Raw genomic sequence first — 15,884 nt, forward strand, 5'->3', positions numbered from 1 at the left:
CAAAGTGATCCTGAAAGGACAGGTTAATTATTCCATTCATTTGAACCTGATCTGGAGAGGAAAAGGCACTTCCTAGGGGTGTGTGGGTGACATCAATGTTATGTAAACGCTTTGGCACTCTGCATCTCTCCCCCCCCCAAAAAGACAAAATGGTAATCAGCATATGGAGTGGAAATATGGGATCACGCCCTTTCGAGACAAACAGCTGTACCCATGAAATTTCCCCACACCATCTGGGTTTTTGGGGTGCCAAAAGTAATGAAAACAACCTCAAACATTTGAAGTTGTATGTGCCCAGTCTATGGAGAAGGGCTCAGTAGCAGAGAATCCACTTTGCATGCAGAAGGTCTCTAGCTCAACCTCCAGGTAGCATCTCCAGGTGGGGCCAGGAGAGCAACCTGTCCGAAACCCTGCAGAGCTGCTGCCAGTCAGTGCAAACAATACTGACATTGATCAAAGGTCTAATTCAGCATAAGGCAGCATCTTATGCTTTTATGCAGCTATGCAACTGAAACCCTGAAGACTGGGGCACATCTCACCCCAAGTGCATTGTAGCACCTGTACAGCAGGCCCTGAAATCCTAGGACCTAGCTGTCTGTCAAAGTGGACACAGCATGCACCTTGGGTCTGGCTCAATGTGAAGACTCTCAACACAGACGCTACTTATGTTAGCAGCTGCACTCCCAAGTTCCTTAAGTCGTGTGTGGGGACAGAGCTTGCTGACCAGGCGCTGCTCGCTCAGGTGCTGGGCGAGGCGCTCGCGCAGCCCCCGGCCGGGCCGCTTTGGGATGCAAATGAGGCGCAGCGCGTGCGCCCGGCGAGGAGGAGGAGGAGGAGGAGGAGGAGGAGGGCTTGTTTATGGAACTTGGGCCGGGAGCCACGCGCCGGGCGCGCGAAGTTGCCAAGCGAGCTTCCCATTGGGTGGGAGGAGGCTCGGGAGCCAAGCGGGCGGCGGGGGGTTGCGCGCTGGGTGTGCGGCGCGCGCCGCGTCGCGTGCTGCTGCTGGCGGGGGCCCGCGAGCGGCGGCAGCAGCGCGTGTTGATAAGGGGCAGAGCGGCGAGGCGCTGGCTGCAGAGGTGCCTGGGCAGCGCGCGAGGAGCAAGAGGGAGGGAGGGAGGGAGGCACCAAGCGAGGAAGGAAGGAAAGCGGGACGGGGCGCGCCCGGGTACAGCGCCTTCCCAGTGCAGCCGGCCTTCACCTCTGCATCCCAAGGGACGTCGACTCCAGCCTGCCGCCGCCGCCGCCGCTTCGATTTTGCGCGCCAAACTCCGGATCTTGGCGCCGAGGCCGAGAGCCGGGAACATCGATGCCCCAAGATGAACGGCGGGGCGATCGCGACGGCCACGCACCAGGCGCCTGGCGAGAGTTTCCCTCTGGGCGGCTGCAGCGGCGCCCACCCGGGCTCCTCGTTGGCGCTCCGGCTGCAGGCGGGACCCTCTCCGTCGGGGCAGCCTCCGCCGTGGGGCGCTGCTAAAGGCGGGCCCGGCCCAGCCGCGCAGTCCTCGTCGCGCTGCAAGAGCGCCAAGCGGCGCTCCAGCTCGCCGGAGCTGCTGCGCTGCAAGCGGCGCTTGGCCTTCCCGGGCCTGGCCGGCCAGGCGGGCGTCGGCGGGGCCGCGGCGGTGGCGCGGCGCAACGAGCGCGAAAGGAACCGCGTCAAGCTGGTCAACCTGGGCTTCCAGACGCTGCGCCAGCACGTGCCCAACGGCGCCGCCGCCAAGAAGATGAGCAAGGTGGAGACGCTGCGCTCGGCCGTCGAGTACATCCGGGCTCTGCAGCAGCTCCTCGACGAGCACGACGCCGTCAGCGCCGCCTTCCAGGACAGGCTCCTGCAGCCCGGCCGCATCGCCGCCGCCGCCACCGCCGCCTGCGCGGGCGGAGGAGGCTGCAGCGGCAGCTCGTATTCCTCCGCCTCGCCCTCCTTCGACGGCCGCGACGGCAGCTCGGTGCCCGGCTCGCCGCGCTCGGCGTACTCCTCGGACGAGAGCGGCTACGAGGGGGCGCTCAGCCCCGAGGAGCAGGAGCTGCTCGACTTCACCAGCTGGTTCGGCAGCTACTGACCCCCAGCCGCCACCGCCGACTCCGTCGAGGGAGCTCGCTCTCCGGTAAGTCGCCGCAGAGAGGAAGCCCCGTCGGACACAGCGGGACATGCTTCGCAGTATAGCTGCATGGGAGGAGGTCGTAAGCGCGCCAGGGTTTCTTCGTACACTTGTAGGGTTGGCAGGTATCCCCAAGGCTATCCAACTTCTGCTTTAAAACCCCCAAGGAAGGAGTCCACCACCCTCTGAGTTTGAACAGCTCCTAACTGTCAGAAAGTTCTTAATGCGAAGGTTGCAGGTTTGGTCCCCATATCCCTGGCTTGCTGGGGGTTGGACTAGATGATCCCCAGGGTCCCTTCCAACTCTATAGTTCTATGATTCTTCGTGGTAGTCTTTTCATTTAGTCATTTCAGGGTAAAACTCTTCACACAGCACACACAACCTGTGTTTTTAAACAATCCCCTGCTTCATTGCTGTGTCAGCCAGGGTTAGACAGTTATGCGCATGCTGCAACAGCACGCTCCTGTCAACCTGGATTGGGATTTTGGCCCAGGGTGGCAGGGGCAGCGTTCACACAACTGGCCCATCACTGACTGGTGTAGCTGGAAGTTAGCACTGAATAACTGAAACCGGCCCCTGCAAGTCAAGACAGTCATGTGAATGACTCAGATGTTTTAATATTGCTTGCATGCAAAACTTTCCAGTGAAGGCTGAAATAAATTGACTGAAGCTGGTAATGCAGAAGCAATTCAGTGGTGCTAAAGTTCCACTGAAATGAATGGGGCTACCATGAAAACGGGCTTAGTGTTGGTGTGTCGGTGGTCTTAATGCACTATTGAATGTGGTTCTCTTCATGGGGAGGGCCACCCAAATCAACTTCACTTCAAAGGTTTGTGCCAATAGTTTTACATAACTTATAGACATTCAGATCTCAGGATTGTTTCTCATCTTGAGTTCTGTTTGAGTTGGCAAGGGCATTGTATCTGCTGCTTACCTGTGTTTCTCATTTGGAAAGAAGAAAGATATAGGTTAAAAATGTTTATGGGTGAGTTTGCCTTGCAGAATAACCAAGAGTGCAGCCCTGTACAACTCTGAAGTAAGGCCCACAGAGTTCAGTGTGGTTTACTCCAATCTCTCAGGTGTGGATATAGGATTGCAGGCAAATCCCTCCAGTTCTAAATAATTTTGTAGGTCCTATCAATTTCAGTGAAATTTGCATACAGGAACATTCACATACTGGTGCTGACATGCAAGAAATTGTTGATCAGAATTCTGCCATTTACAAGCCCAGTTATAATTTCTTAAGGAAAGCAGGAAAAGGCTAGATTTAGAAGACACCAGTTTTCCTGACAAAATAGAGGTGAGTGTGTTGAGAAATGCTATATATGTGTACCACATTTTGCTTGGAGAATAGACAGCAACAGTGCAATCCTATATATGTGTATTCAAAAGTAAGCCACACTAAGCTCAATGGGACTTACTGCGCCCTGAATTGCTTTAACGGAACTTGTAGAAGAGGTCTACACTGCATGGATTAGTCTAGCTATGTGACCAGGGGAGGAAGCCCTGGATGGCTCCCCTCAGCCCCGCTGGATCTGTCAGTTATGTGCTCCTAATGGCCTTTCTGTTTTCTTTTGTAGCAAGACTGAAAGGAGCGCTGTGTAGAACTTCAGTACCTCATTGTCCCAGGCACCCGTTAAGATGCAGCAGAAGAGCAACAAGGACCCTTAATTTAACATGCTTCCTACTTCCTGCGAGCCTCATTGCAAAGGACATCGAACGCTCAGATCCTTGTGACATCTGACATTGTTCTTTCATGAAACAAAAGACTAGTGGCTTGTGATCTTTCTTTCTTTCTTTTTAAAAAAGTGCAATTATGTAAATAGGTAATAGGGGCCAAAGATTATACCTGCTGTTGTACAGTAGTATATGGTGCCCCCTCTTGAGTTCTTGAATTACCAATGAAAAAGCTTATTACTGATTCCAGTGGCAGATGGAGATTACTGGGCTTCCACACTTAATACGTGCATACTTTTTATATGGGAAGGGGTGAAATAATTAAAACTTGATGCTTCCTTTTTTCTGAATGGGAAGGGGACTATTGCCATGTCAGAAATTAACTTTATACGTGTAACTTGAACTGCCTGTGTGAACACTGTTGATATGAAGACTTATTTTTGTACAAAAATCTCTAGAAATTGCAATTGGAGAGGAAATATTTGTAGAAGTCTGTTGCACCCTTGACTTCTTAACACTGCCAGCTAGGATGTTTTGAGACCTTATACAACTTAGATAAAGTTTCCTAACATTTTATACTAAAGGAGTGTAAAAACTGTTTGTGTTGAATATGATGTCCCAAGACTTTGTTTGTATTTTGTTTTTGGGTCTGGTGTGAAGGTTCAATTCTCTGGAGAAAAACAACAACCCTGAAGTTTTATTTTTAATGTATTGAAGGTATTTTTGTATGCACTTGTTAGGATTTGTTGAGATGTATATATGCAGTTTTTAAAGAGTATCCTATTTTATGTAAATCAACTTTATAAATAAAATCTATTTATAAATAGCCTTTGTTATCATAGCTGTCTTATTCTGATCTCTTGGATGTGGGAAAGGGAAAGCTACAGAGGCAGATTAATACTGTTTTTACCTTTGTTTAGATTCATATTCATAATCTGGGTTCAGATGTCACATTGAACCATGGTTCAGTGTCACTTAATGAGCCTAGCCTCTGCTTGTATACTTCCCTCCTTTCCTATGCAGCCAGGGTATGGAAAGCTTTCCCCTAACCACAGTTTGTTGTCTTGTCCAGTGTGTCAAAACTCAACAACACTTAACTATAGTTAATTGCCAGAGGGAAACTTAAAATTGTGGTTTTAGATGCTAGCTTCTTGAAATCACCCATAGTTAGTGTTAGCCAGAGTTTCTGGTTCAGGCAACCCAGGAAGCTGTGATTAACTAAATGTGGAAGTGGAAGATTCTGAACCTGGAGACCTGGGGGAGGCTATGCTCAATCATGTCATGCTAAGCTGAGGGTGGAGAATCTGTGGCCCACCAGATACTGTTGGATTCCAACTCCCACCGGCACTAGTGAGCATGGCCAATGGTCAGAGAGGATGGGAATTTTAGTTCATTAGCATATAGAGGGTCTCAGGTTCTCACTCTTAGTTTAGAATGATGCTCAAATCTGGTCATGGATTACATAACATTACTATATGTTGCCTTAATGCTAGTAAGTGGTTTGTAAGTTCTCCCTGTTGCACATACACAGCATTAGAAGGGATTTTAGGCTCCTAACGTCTATCCTATTCAGAGACACCAAATTTACCAAAGTAAGTAATTCAATGTTTATTTTTACCCAACTTTTCTTGGAGTAAAAAAAATAGGGGGAGTTTACAGTATTTGTATAGGTAAAATACTTGTGTGATAGAAAACTCTGCACCTTTTACACTGAGAAAATGGCTGTAGAACGTACCTGCTGCTCCTACTTTCAGTTGCTGGCATCAGTCTCTCACTTGGGTCCCCATCAGAGATAAAGACCAAATACATAGCACAATTACTTTGTTAACTAGGGCTTTTAATATTTGCATGGCAAAGCATTATAGCATATATTTAAGCTTTGTTGAGCGGGACAGCATTTTTGTGTTCAAGTGCTTAGATATATACAGCTCATACCACTTCTGATGAAAAATTTACAACAAAGACCTCAATTATTATGGATGGCTTTTACCTGTACTCTATATTTGCTTTATTCAATGGAAAAGGGAAACATTATTTTTGTGAGACTACACAAGAAAAACAGCCACTGTATGTCACCTTAATTACTAATTATGCTATTGAGCCAGAAATTGCAAGTCCAAGAACTATTTTATAGGAATACTGGCCCATTGAAGAGTAGCTTTGGGTCTAATTTCTGTCGCAAACTTTCAGCCTTCAGAATCTAGATCATGATTGGACATATTTCATTGCACTTGATTATAAGGCAGAGAAATATAAAATAAAACCAAGATAATAGTTGTTAGTGAAGTGGAGCCTGGCACAAGGTCTTTGTGTTGTGCTTTTACTCCTGTTCAGTTCCATTTAAATTGGTGTCAGAACCTGGCTCTTAGTTAACTGGAAATAAGCATATAGGGCTGATGAGTAGACAATTTCATTTACACCCAGAGGTTCTTTAGGAGCCTTTCAAGTGAATAAGCATCAAAGCTTTGTCAGGATACCTTGTGTAAGACTTGTCTTGCCTCTGGCTTCATCAGAGGGCATGTTTCGGTGTGTACAATTGCTGTAACCAAAAAATCCTGAGAGGAAAGGGGAGAGAGCAAGTGTGAGGCATAGACTGGCAATAAAAAACAATTCTCGAAATGTTCTTGTGTTTAATGGTTCTGCAGAAACTCAAAACCGCAAGCCAGGCCGATACCAATACAGACTTCACAACATTAAACTATAACACTCTTCTCAGGCTGGCCATTGGTAAATTCTGCTTTTTCCTTTCTTCTTCCTTAGCTATACTGTTCCAGTTAAAATAAGAGGAGGAAGTGAGTACTTGTCAGAAGCTCAATAAGAGGCTAGCTGCAGTCCAGGCTTCCCCTTTTCTCTCCAAGTCAACAGTATTTTGATAATCCAGGCTGCAATCTGCAAAGTGAAGACTTTAAAGGGGTCCTGGAAATGGCCTGTAGGCTTCTGGTCAGTCTCCTCTTGGAAGTCTACAGGTTTGTTGGTTTGCTGGAGCTAACCAGTTAGTTGCAAAGTTGAACTCGGTGGATCTAGGACGGTGGAAAGAACAGCGGTCCCAACTGGGGACAATCTTGGGGAAAATGGGGATTAAACTAATAATCTAATACTTTTAACAAGGATGAGGATATTAACTAAAATACAGTGGTACCTCAGGTTACATACGCTTCAGGTTACATACGCTTCAGGTTACAGGCTCCGCTAACCCAGAAATAGTGCTTCAGGTTAAGAACTTTGCTTCAGGATGAGAACAGAAATCGCGCGGTGGCAGCGCAGCAGCAGCGGGAGGCCCCATTAGCTAAAGTGGTGCTTCAGGTTAAGAACAGTTTCAGGTTAAGAACGGACCTCCGGAACGATTTAAGTACTTAACCTGAGGTACCACTGTAAATAATTGGACAAATACACATTTTTTGTTTGCCTGGTTCACAGACACTATGGCCTGGTTGGCAATAGCATGGTAAGTCAAACTATGGCTTACTGACTGGGACAGTGTGAAAACATATGCTTCTGCAGAAAAGCTCACACCTGCATGGGTTCTCCCTGGTTCTTTCTACTCTCCAGGAGGTTCTCCCTGGTTCTTTCTACTCCTATGCCATGGTGAATGAACCACAAAGTTGGCTTAGTGTGACGTCTAAACCAGGATCCGTGCTTTAGTTCTCTCCTCACCAACCACCAGCTGTAGCCAAGGTTTGTTAGAGAACCCAGCCATTATGTTTTGACTCTTAGACAAGGCTCCTTAGTTCTTTCCCCTGGAAAACCATTTCTTCAAATCCTTCATCTGGTATCCTTGCCTGCAGATTGTGAAAAGGAAGCTATGGATCTGCTCTGTTTTGCTACTTACCAGGCCCCAGTAGCAGACATGGTGGGTCTGTGGCTCTCACCTGACCTCTGATCGGTCATTCTGCTGCTCCCTGGCAGGTGGAGGGGAGGGGCAGCAGTGAGGTGGGCGCAGGGCAAACACACTGGCAGAGCCAATCTGCTGATGCGTTTGCAGCTTACCAAGCTCCCTGCTGCCTTGCCTTTCCTCCTCCCCCTCCTGATAAGCAGCAGCAATGCAACCGGCCAGAAGCCAGGTGAGCACCGCCATCCCACCTCCTACTGCCATGTCTCATTCCCAAAGCCAGAACTGGAGCAGTCATTCACAGATGACCCAGTGCTGCAAGCTGGCTCCAGTAGGAAAGAAGGTACAATCTGTAGGAAAGAATCCATTGGGCCTGCTCCATCACCCACCTAAACTGGGAATTTTAAAGACAAATTCCTAGCCCTCATGGTTTGCAGATCAAAAATTTGAAACTACGCAGTGGCATAGCGTGGGGGGTGCAGGGGGGGCGGCCGCAACATCTGGGGGGGGGCGCGCTCACCACCTCCGGAGTCGCCGAAGAGCCTCGGGCGCAGGCTGTAGCAGAGCCCCATGTCTCACGGAACCGACGAGCTGTGCGCGCGTCCGGGCTGAAGGCGTCCGGCAGGCAGCGGCTCTCAGCGCTCGCCGCGGTCCCCGCGCGCCAGGCAGCCCCTCCTCACAGCCCCACTGCCGCTGCAGCTGCTGGGCCAGGTTGCATTTTCCTCGCCTCTCTGCCCTCCTCCTCCTCCGGGCAAGCGGCGTCGTTTGGGCGGCAGCGCCAGCGGCAACTCGCCTCAGATCACCTGACACGGACCCGCCGCTGCCGCCGTGGCTACCTTACCGTAAATACCCCAGCCCAGGCAGCAGCAAGAAGAAGCTGGCAGCGGCGGCAGGTTAGGGGTTAGGGGCGCAAATTACTTGCCTTGCCCCGGGTTAGGGGGCGCAAATTACTTGCCTTGCCCCAGGTTAGGGGGCGCAAATTACTTGCCTTGCCCTGGGTGCTGACAACCCACGCTACGCCACTGAAACTACGTTGCTTATCGGGCCCTGGGACAGGGTTGCAATGGTCAAGGTTTGGGGTTTTCAAGGTTTTCAAGGTTTGAGACTCTTTCACATGACCTATTTATTGAACATTCATTCTGATTTCGTTGCAGAAAGCTCATGAGGAGATCAAGCAATGCCCAGTCTGAATTAATCATTCATTCTCATTTGTCTGCAAGGAGATTATATGACAATGAGCAACCATCCAGATTTCATCTGGATTTGCTTGTTCCTACGAGTTAATCAGTCATTTTTCTCACACTTTTTATTTCCTCATCACTTTCCTAACTGCAAAAAGTCTGTTTTTTTAAAGGTGGAGTGGTTGTACCAGAGTGTTTTAATCAACTTAAATTGCACAAACTTAAATTTCAGGATGCAACTGAATCCCTCCCACAAAATATGGAATTTGGAGGTGACCTAAGAGCCCATTTCCTTGTCCTCCCTTGTCCTTCTTCACTCCATGCTTCTTCTCCTTTTTGGTTCCACTTGTGTAATCAAAATGTCCTGATTTCTGTGAAAACTCAGATTTTATCATTCGCATCTGTGTTGTTTTTTTTTTTGAGGGGTTAGAACACAGTAGACACAGGCTACATACACACGATAAATTTAAAGTGCTCCCCCCATACAATCCTGGGAACTGTAGTTTAAGAATGCTGGGAATTGTGGTTCTGTGAGGATCCTGAATTAGGATTCTTTGGAAGAAAAATGTTTTGAGTGCATTGTGTGTACACAGCCACAATCTATCTTAAAACAGCTGTTTGGTTAGAAAAAAGATGTATGGGCAAGGACCAACACATTGCTTTTGTTGGTAATTTTAGTTGCGCTGTGGAACTGAGAACCTGCCAGCCCCCAGTTTGCTACCACTGTTCCCTTCCACTGTTAACAGCTTTGCTGCAGCTCTATGCAACACAAGGAAGGGAACAGGCAACAAGTCTTACACAGAAGCATGGGCAATAAGGAAGGAACCTCCAAGAGGGTGCCTTTAAAGTTATTAATGCCTTCTTGCCAGAAGTTGTCTTGCAATCACAGCCTTCGCTGAGAGCAAACAGACACAACTCATAAACACTGTTGTTACTTTCTTCATTATAACTGCCAGGAGAGAGATCGGCTGAGAAAATGCCTCTGTTGCCTCCCTTCTGCCTTTAGCCAACAGAAAGAGGATTATAGGCTGGGCAATGTTTTATATGGTGCCAGTTTCTTGAGCCACCCCATCCTTCAGGGGGGAAAGTTGAAGCAAGTACTGTGATGAATATCCCTTTGATACTTTCAAATAAACTTTTAAAAGACGGCTACATATCTCTCCGTGTTGTTATAGGATGTGTGTATCTGAGGTCAAAACACAGCTAGCCTTCAAGATTCGCATTTCTTTGAATTTTGCAAGGCAGTTCACCAATCAAGAAACGGGTCCAAATATGTGTATATTAGGGGGATGTGCATATAAACATGCATATATTAGCGAAAACGTTAAAAAATACATTATATTAGGGGGAATTGCTTACACAAATATATATTAGAGTCAAATGTACATTACAGAATCATAGAATTGTAGAGTTGAAAGGGACCCCAAGGTTAAAATGCTATCAGTTAAAATACTGACAAATTTTCATGAGTCCTTCCTTTAAAAAAAAAATAATTGCAAACTGATGCAGAAATGTGGAGAACCGAAATTAATAATTGCAAAATGAAAAATTGGAAGAAACTTAGATTGATAGATTCAGCTACCCTATCAACAATTTAGCGCAATTGGCATTAGGTATATGTCTTAAAAGTCATGCCTTCACCCTTACAGCCCTCTCCTTTTCCAGAAAGGCTTCTGGCTAGTTCATGAGGGCATTCCTTGTCTTGATTGGTTCTTAACTTCCCCTGACATCACCAGATCTTTCCCTCTCCCCTTCATACACCAAAATACATCATATATCACTTCTTTCTTTCTTTCTTTCTTTCTTTCTTTCTTTCTTTCTTTCTTTCTTTCTTTCCCTTTTCACAAACTGGGAACGCAGAAAGAAGACAGGAGCAGGAGTGAAGCGAGTGGGAGGGAGATCGCTCCGAGGGGAGGAAGGTTTGAAAGAGTTCAGAGCAGCTTCTGGGACAATGAGAGCAGGTCAGTGTGCGCATTGTGGCTGACTCTATCCATCTAAATAAAGGGAAGGTTCTGACTTGTGTCCCAGCTGGGAGAGTTTTTGTGTTGTTTTGTTGTTTTGTTGTCGGGCCCCTCCCTGTTTGCTCCTCCCCCTCCCCTCCGTCTCTCCTTCTCCAAATGGATCAAAGTGGTACCCTCACTCTCCCCCCACCGCCACCCCTTTCTCGGCCCCCTCTTCTCCAGAGCATGGCACAATGCGGCCTTTTGTGGAGGCCACTGCGGAGGCCTTTTGCACCTCATTATCATCATTGTGTGCCCCCATTATCCTGTCCCACTCCTTGTAAATAAACTCTATAGTGAGGAGACGGGGAGAATGGCAATGGGCGGAGAGATTGTGTGTGTGTGAAGAGCAGAGGGTGTTGAGGTTCACCTGTCATTTGGCAAATCTGAGCTGCAATAGCGAGAGAAAGTTGCACATGGCATAGGATGAAAGGGCATATAGGAAGAAATAATTGGGGGACACATTATCAAGATCATTATTGGGAAAACAACTGTGGTGCTGTTGGCAACTCTAGTATCAGCGGGGAGCATGGCAGTTCATGCAGTTTGCTCTGGGTCATCATTTGACCTCCCAGCTATTTGATTTGAAGGGGAAAAGGAAGCTAGCATTGGGAGGGGGCATCCTGAGTGACACAGAGCAAGCAAATAAAGAGCCCCTTAAATGTTCAAGTCTCTGATCAGATTTCTGGTGGGTCTGCTAGCTGTTTATTGAAAAGCCATATTAAAAGAAGAAAATTAGAATCTCTGATGTCCTTTCATTTCCAACTGGTAGCAAGCGTATAATTACATTTTCTTTACTCATGTAGCCATTTGACCAGGGGTAACAAAAGTGGCAGTTACTCCAGAGGTTACTAGACTTCAGTTCCCATCATTCCTGAACACTGTAGTCTAACAACATCTGGACAGCATCACATTGCCTATCTATGTATTAGACACTGCAAGTTTCACTCATGACTGTAGATCAAGTGGCTGTTGTTTCCTGGAGACTGGAATCAGCCAGGGACTCATATGTAACTATTAGGGAGGGGAAGGACCACCGCTCAGTGGCAAAGCCCATGCTTTGCACACAGAAGGTCCTGTATTCAATCCCTGGTACCTTCAGATAAAAGGAACAGTTAACAGGTGATGCAGCAACCCCTGCCTAGAAGTGAGAGACCCACAGGTAGGACTGGGGGAAAGCTGCAGCTTCCCACATTCTACTTAGATTGTGTTTTATCTCACTAAAATGGATCCAACCCTTGCCTATCTGATAACCTTATTGTCATAATGAATGACATAAGGACTTGAAAGTATGGCACACCCGAAGAATTGTATCAATGCACCCTGATTTCTTCATTGAGCATACAGGATGAGTCATGTTGAGAATTGCACAAAAACAAAGCATGACTCAAGCAATTTAGGTTTGGGGTTCTGAAGGGATACACAATGAGAACCTACAAATTAGGCGTTTTATAATCTGTTGAATTTAGGCACACAAAATTCCCAATCTCCAGACACTTCTGGTTACACTTCTTGCTGATTTCTAATACCTAGCTTTAAGTAATATGCTGCTCATTAATGTGTTTTCTATCATGGTTGGTTGTGTTTATAATTTTAATTTATTTCTTTTGCTGTATCCACTATGCTGGAATTTTTATAGTGAACATACAGTTCTTCAGAGGGGAGTTATAGTCAGGCACAGAGAGTGGTCCAAACTCCTGCTCTATAGCTGGTCTTTGCAAGTCACAAGGATTTTGAAGGCAACTTGCAATTATTTGAGCCTATAACAAATCATACAAATGAGTTAAGGAACAGGAAAAAGGAACCATCTTGTGCTGTTATCATTGGGGGGGATTGTGCTTTGTCTGTATATAAACTGACAGCTTTATGAAATATCCACAGCTTTAACAAGCACTGCAGTTACTTCAGCAAGAGGAAATAGATGCAATCTCCCACCTCCAGAGCTTCACCTTTGGCCATTACCTTTGGCTCAGAACCTATCATTGTTGCTGCTAAGGAAACACCACAAGCCCCATTCATGTGTGTTAACTGGATCTGTGGGGCCATGTTCAGCATCTCCTCCATTGCGACCTACCTGCATTGAGTGAGAAGGTGAGAAGGCGGTTGTAGCACATCCACCTGAATTTGTTATGGTCCTCCAATGATTAGGAGCTCTGATCATGCAGGCTTTGTAATCATGGGGAGGTATTTAACTGTTTCCAGCCAAATGTGCTTACAAACCCTCTTGGTTACAGATAGGTAGCCGTGTTGGTCTGCCATAGTCAAAACAAAATAAAAAAAATCCTTCCAGTAGCACCTTAAAGACCAACTAAGTTAGTTCTTGGTATGAGCTTTCGTGTGCATGCACACTTCTTCAGATACCCTCTTGGGACGTTCCTGCTCAGTGTGGAAGGATTGGGGAAGAAAGGGGTGGGGGACAGTGCTTGCAGACCCATGACCCCTCCATGGGTACCATATTCGTGACTGCCTGAACAGGGCTTTCATCTCATTTCATAATGTAAAGGACAACCTTTGGAATGTAAGGGTGCACACAGAAGTAAATAGCTCGAACAGTCAGGATGCTGTGCAGGAATACTATTAGGGTTGCTTTCTAAGGGAAAAACTGTAACATGTCTCATTTGCATATATATACATAGTCATACCTTGGGTTGAAGTAGCTTCAGGTTAAGTATTTTCGTGTTGCACTCTGCGGTGACCCAGAAGTAACGGAGTGTGTTACTTCCGGGTTTTGCCGCTCGCGCATGCGCAGACGCTCAAAATGACATCACACGCATGCACAGAAGCGGTGAATCACCGCACGCGCAGACGCGGATTTCGCTCTACTCAGGATGCGAATGGGGCTCTGGAACGGATCCCATTTGCATCCAGAGGTACCACTGTATGTGCATTTAATGCACATAAATCCTCATAAAGCAACCAAGAGTTTTTCTCTAAATACATCATTCTGCAAGTTCTTGGATATCTAATAGTCAAAATTCAGGAAAATAAAAGCTGTAAATGAAGTGATGTGCTTTAACATGGGGACGAAATAAAAGATGAAATGATTTGGTCTGCAATTGATGATAGACCATAGGCTAGTTCTTCAGTGAGTCTGGCAACCTCATACATACTAAATGTGGCAAGCCTGTCTGGATCTGACCACCTAGTATTTAGTATTGTACTAGGATGTGTGTGTGTGTGTGTGTGTTTCTATCTGTCATGTTGGCAGGATATTTCACTCCCCATTACACCAAATATTAATCTGGGTCAGAAGCATAGAAAACCTGTTATTAGCTGATTGGAAAATGCTGAATCAGCGGCCTACACCGACCTAACTTGGGTGGCCTTTTATTGCTTTTACTGTTTTCACACAAACACAATTCCAACAGGGTTTAATTCAATGATGAGAAATGGCCCAAAGGCCAACAAATACAATAAAACTGCCATTCCCAATCAAGTGCTTTCATTCTCCATGTATTAAGATTTCCATATATGAAGTTTTTTCTTTTATCACCCCTCTGCCTTTTCTTCTAGCAAAGCTCTGCATTTGCTGAGTAAAGCCTGCCTCCCAAACTGAAGCCTACGGCTCTAAGATTTGTCCCCGTATAGTCATAATGCAAATAAATGTGTGTGCACGCAGAAAGAACTTCGTGTAAACTTTCTTTCTGCCTTTCTTTTCATGGCTGTGTAGATACGACTTCATATTGCTGACATACGCAGATCCCCCTCCCCACCGATGAAAAATATGTTGCTCCAAAGTCCCAGAGCTTCCAGCAGAGAGCAGGTGTGGAGGCCACGTGTCTCACCATCAGCTACAGCTCAGGTTCTTTGCTGATTGGACCCTGGCTCGCGCCTAGGCACCCTTGCCCTGGACCTTACCCAGGCCCTCCTCCTGCGTTTCCACGTTACCTCTACCCCTGTGGTCAGTGATTAATGGTGACCATCAATCTGCCATTCCTTCAGTGAATGCAACAGTCAGTTTGCGATTAACCTTTAAAAAACCCTCCCTCTTTCCCCTTTTAAGCCCCATGCTGAGATTATCACATGAAATAAACCAGGGCCCATTCAGGGTCTCCAGAGAACAGGTCTCCTGTTCTTTTCATATTGAAATGGAGCTGTATCAAAAGCTTCTTTGAAGTGTGTTCCACGGGAGAGAGATATTCTCCCTGAGATACTGTTGGAAGAGAGAACCACTAAGCCAATGGGGCAAAAGTGGATTGTTCTGTTGGTGAAGAACTTGTTAACCTGTTGGAAGGCCCTCTGCCTGCAATAGGCTGCTTATTCTTGAATCACTGCAGACGACTATTAAAGGGCACAGAGTTTTATTTCAATAATTATTATCTGTGCAATATTGCTGAAGGGCCCCAGACAACAAGATCCTCTTTGTGATATTTGGGTCTGCCTGCCGTACTCTCATTGCAGACTCATTTTGTCTGAGCCAACTTGGGTTTAATTAGATTGACTCAGCCAACTCACTACAACGCAGTCACCCTGCTAAAGAGTAATACCATTTTGCCTCTGCTCTAGTGCTCAGAGTGTGTATAAAGCATTTCTGCCTATGCATAAAACTACACTATTCCCTAGCAGTGTGTCTGTACTGCCCAGAATAGTATGAAGCACTATAAAACACACACACACACACACACACACGTGACAGTAGGGCAGGTCAAAAAATTGGGGGGCTGGCCTACTGTGGATGGGGTCCAGTCACGGATGACTCTGGGGTTGTGGCGCTCATCTCACTTTACTGGCTGAGGGAGCCAGCGTACAGCTGGTCATGTGGCCAGCAGGACTAAGCCGCTTCTGGCGAACCAGAGCAGCACACGGAAATGCCGTTTACCTTCCCGCTGGAGCGGTACCTATTTATCTACTTGCACTTTGACGTGCTTTCAAACTAATAGGTTGGCCTAGGACCCTCGTACCTACGGGACCGCCTCTTCTGGTATGCCCCACAGAGAAACTTACGGTCTTAAAATAAAAACATGTTGAAGGTCCCAGGCCACAGAGAAGTTAGGCTGGCCTCAACTAGAGCCAGGGCTTTTTCGGCTGTGGCTCCGACCTGGTGGAACACTCTCTCACAAGAGACTATGGCCCTGCGGGACTTGACATCTTTCCGCAGGGC

The 15,884-nt window shown here is 46.8% G+C and overlaps 1 protein-coding gene across 1 annotated transcript; it reads left to right on the top strand.

The window, feature by feature from the left end:
- The first annotated feature begins 658 nt into the window (after window positions 1-658).
- ASCL2 (achaete-scute family bHLH transcription factor 2) lies at window positions 659-4,599 on the top strand. Its single transcript, XM_081841534.1, has 2 exons — window positions 659-2,102; window positions 3,677-4,599. The coding sequence occupies exon 1, from the start codon at window positions 666-668 to the stop codon at window positions 2,055-2,057; it is 1,392 nt and encodes a 463-aa protein (XP_081697660.1). The 5' UTR covers window positions 659-665; the 3' UTR covers window positions 2,058-2,102; window positions 3,677-4,599.
- Window positions 4,600-15,884: the final 11,285 nt, after the last annotated feature.

Source organism: Podarcis erhardii (assembly GCF_964252035.2).
Source record: "Podarcis erhardii genome assembly, chromosome: 1".
NCBI classification, from domain to species: domain Eukaryota; kingdom Metazoa; phylum Chordata; class Lepidosauria; order Squamata; family Lacertidae; genus Podarcis; species Podarcis erhardii.